Below are 3414 nucleotides of genomic sequence, written 5' to 3' on the forward strand. Positions count from 1 at the left end.
CCAGGGTCTCAGGTGTGCTGTGTGCCGGGAGGGGCCGAGGTGTCACAGGGTGCTGGCCAGCACGCGCGGAGAGGCACGGACGGCCGACTGCGAGGGCTGCCACGGACACGCGGAGCCGACGCAACGGAGCTGGAGCCAGAAGGAGGGCTGACGCCGGGACCGCGTCGACGACGAACACGCCTGAGGGCCGCCCCCAAGGAGGGACACGGGGCTGGGCTGGGAACAAGCGTGGCCACTACAGCACATCAAAAGCATCTCGTTATTGGTTCTTCCGATTACTTTAGAGAAGCCAGACACTGACGGTTTTCAAAGAGATCCCCCGATAACGAGTCACGAAGGTAGATGACAAATGTCAACGCCCCCAAAGTGCCAAGACATTTGTATCCACCGTCTGCAAGTCCTAAAACCCACTGCCCTACGGTAACTGGCAACCGGCTGGGCCAAGCTGCTCACTGCGCGTGTTCACGGTCACCTGGCAGACCGTTAAATGCAGACTTCCGAGACCCTTCCTCGGTGACTGTCCGGCAGGATACAGGAAGGTGCAGGTTTGATAAGCAGGTCATGAGGGAGCGTATGGCCCATGAGGTCAGGGAAACCAGAAGCACTGTATCTCCAGGACCGTGAGACTGCGTTGAGGCCAAGGGCTGAGGGCGTCGGGAGAGTCTACGACCAGGAGCAACTAATGTGGACTCCGAGGGTGCCGCGGAGCCCCTCCCCCACGTGAGATGCCCGTGCCACGCAAGACATTACAGGGTGGGTAGTGGGAACCGACTGGCCAGCAGGCTTCGGATTTCAGAACGGTCAACGTTTTCTTAAAAGGCGCTTGATGCTGACTTATCCCAACTGAAACACGAAAAGGCGAAGAAATCACACGAATGCTGAACATGGCGACTCGAGGAAAAGAAATATATCCCATGATATTCCAAGGGTCCCTCAGACGTCATGGTATTCTGTGACAGCCACTGATGAACTGCCACTCACAGCCATTCTGAGCGACGCTGACTCAGGCAGAGAAGTAGTAAGACAAGGCGTGTGCGTGTGTGTGTGTTTTAAAAGCCAGCGCTTCAGTGACATCTGTAAACGACATTGGCTCAGTCCGCTAAGGGGTTACGGAAACGACATGCACACACGGAACCTGCTGTCACGCTGAGCGCGTGCTCACGGCTCAGTTCGCAAGAGACTGGCTGCCGGCCTGCACGTGGCTTGTTCTGCATTCCTTCTGTCACTCGGGTGTGTCGTTTCCTACCACGCTGCCCGACGTCTAGCCGTGGAAAGGAGGCGTCATTCACTTGGCAAGAGCTAGTGTGACAGACGACTGAGAACAGTCGTCACCTGAGAACGCGGGTGTGGCGTGCACATCCCTCTGCTGGGTGTGGCAGCCGAGCTGAGAAAGGGTGTCATCTTAGGGCTTGGGTGACATTAACGTGCCTGTCGCATCGCCTGAGTGAGGTGGTACATAACAAAAGGGTAAGACTACTTCCTGAACAGCGGTGACCTAGACACGTACAACAGGCAAGGAATCTACTACGATACTTCTTCGTAGCTGGCAGCGGGGTCGTTACCCTAAACATGGATGTTAGAATACCTGAGGCATTTCCGCAGTTGGCCATGCAACCCCAAGCGTGTTTCGAGGCACAGTGACAATGCACCGTGGCCTAGAGAGAAGGGGAGCGGGCGGGAAGTGTGTGCTCTGACGGGGCAGGGCCCGTCACTGAGGCACGTGCCACCTGCAGGAGACTGCGTGAACAAAGAACAGCAAGAATGATGCTGAGCAAGGCTGAAGGCTCTGCCCACGGAAGACCAGAGTCGAACCTGTGAGACGCCCTGCGCTCTGTCTCCAGAGGTACAGACGAGATCTGTTCGTGTGTGCACGTCTGTTCCCACGTGTGATCGAGCCAACCACCCATCCATCAACTCAGCTACTCCAAGATCTACCCACCCACCCATCCACCCTGCATCCACCCACCCATCCATTCTCCATCCACCTACCCATTCATCTACCCTCCATCCATCCATCTTCCATCCATCCGTCCATCCATCTTCCATCCATCCACCCTGCATCCACCCACCCATCCATCCGTCCTCCATCCATCCATCCATCCATCCATCCATCCTCCATTCACCCATCCACCCATCCATCCACCCACCCACCCATCCATCCACCCACCCACCCATCCATCCATCCATCTTCCATTCACCCATCCACCCACCCAGCCTGAGCTGGGTTCCAGCCTTTTGGAAGAACAGCCACTTGCATTTAAGTCACTTTGTGAACTACAAAATGTTCTCATTTAAAGCCGCCCTGTCTGACCCGCACGTGGTTCGCTGAGGGTAGCGTTCCCATCTCACAGGTAAAGCAACCCACTCGGACGGGGAGGGCCGGGCTAGGCAGGCGGCCGGCGAAGACGGGAGCCCGGCGTGGAGACCCCAGACACAGTGCTGCCCTCGCAGCTGCTTTCCCGGGCACAGAGGGGACCCCACGAGCTGCACGCACACCCCGTTTAGGCTCGATCACCAGGCTGTGACTGCTAACAAGATAAGGCCAACACGCGTGGCGTGGGACCACCCAGCTCTACGAAGTAGTGGTAAAGAACTTACTTGTTTTTAAAGACAAACAAGATCTAAAAAGTTATTCTCAGAATCAAAGGGCCGTATCGACTCCTTCCAGGCTGACGACGAAGAGCAAACCCCACGAGCGCTGCGTGCGGCACAGTGAGGACAGCGGCGGGGGTGCGGCCGGGCTGCCGGGGACTGTCCCAGGCACAGCGAGGCCAGCGGCCCTTTCCGTCGGCCTCCTGCCGGCACGCGCCCGGGCCGCACACAACGCCCACTGGGCGGGGCTGGCAGCTCAAGGCCTGTCCGGCCCGGGCTCCAGTCGGCCGCCTCCTTCTCCACAACGCACCACTTCCCTGTCCACCCCGTGTCCCCACCCAGCATTCTGTGCAAACGTGCGGTGGCGGCGGCTTGGATGAGGAAGGAGAGAACAGCGGCCCAGATGCGTGACCGCTGTGGACACGTGCCACGTCCCCGGCCTCCAACTGCAGCCGAGACCAGCAGCGCTGGCTCCTCCTGGCAGCGGGGAGGCCGGCCCACAGACTCCGGGGCGCGATCCGGTGCCCCCGCCCGCCCCCCAGGAGACCGAGGCGTCCCTGACATTAGAGAGCAGCCGCCCCGTGACGTGGGCTGCAGGGTGAAAGGCGCCACTCTCCACGGCGGCAGTGCGGGCGCCGTAACCTGCGAAGGAGCCGCTACTTACCGCACGCCCACATGTCCACTGGCTTCCCATAAGGGTCTTTGCGCAAAACCTCTGGAGACAGGTACCCGGGTGTGCCGGCGAAACCTACGGAGACACAAGAGGTGAGGCCAGGCGGGACCGGCCGGGGACCGGCAGGCTCGGGGAGAACGCTTCGTCTG

At 59.6% G+C, this 3414-nt stretch overlaps 1 protein-coding gene across 1 annotated transcript in view; it reads right to left on the reverse strand.

Annotated features, from left to right (window-relative positions):
• Nucleotides 1–3414, reverse strand: part of CAMK2D (calcium/calmodulin dependent protein kinase II delta) — a 153129-nt gene that overhangs the window by 35599 nt on the left and 114116 nt on the right. Inside the window, exon 8 of the mRNA XM_023520864.1 lies at nt 3257–3340. Coding sequence (XP_023376632.1) covers nt 3257–3340 — 84 coding nt within the window. The remainder of the gene's footprint in view (nt 1–3256; nt 3341–3414) is intronic.

Source organism: Pteropus vampyrus, unplaced genomic scaffold (genome assembly GCF_000151845.1).
Source record: "Pteropus vampyrus isolate Shadow unplaced genomic scaffold, Pvam_2.0 Scaffold282, whole genome shotgun sequence".
Lineage (NCBI taxonomy): Eukaryota > Metazoa > Chordata > Mammalia > Chiroptera > Pteropodidae > Pteropus > Pteropus vampyrus.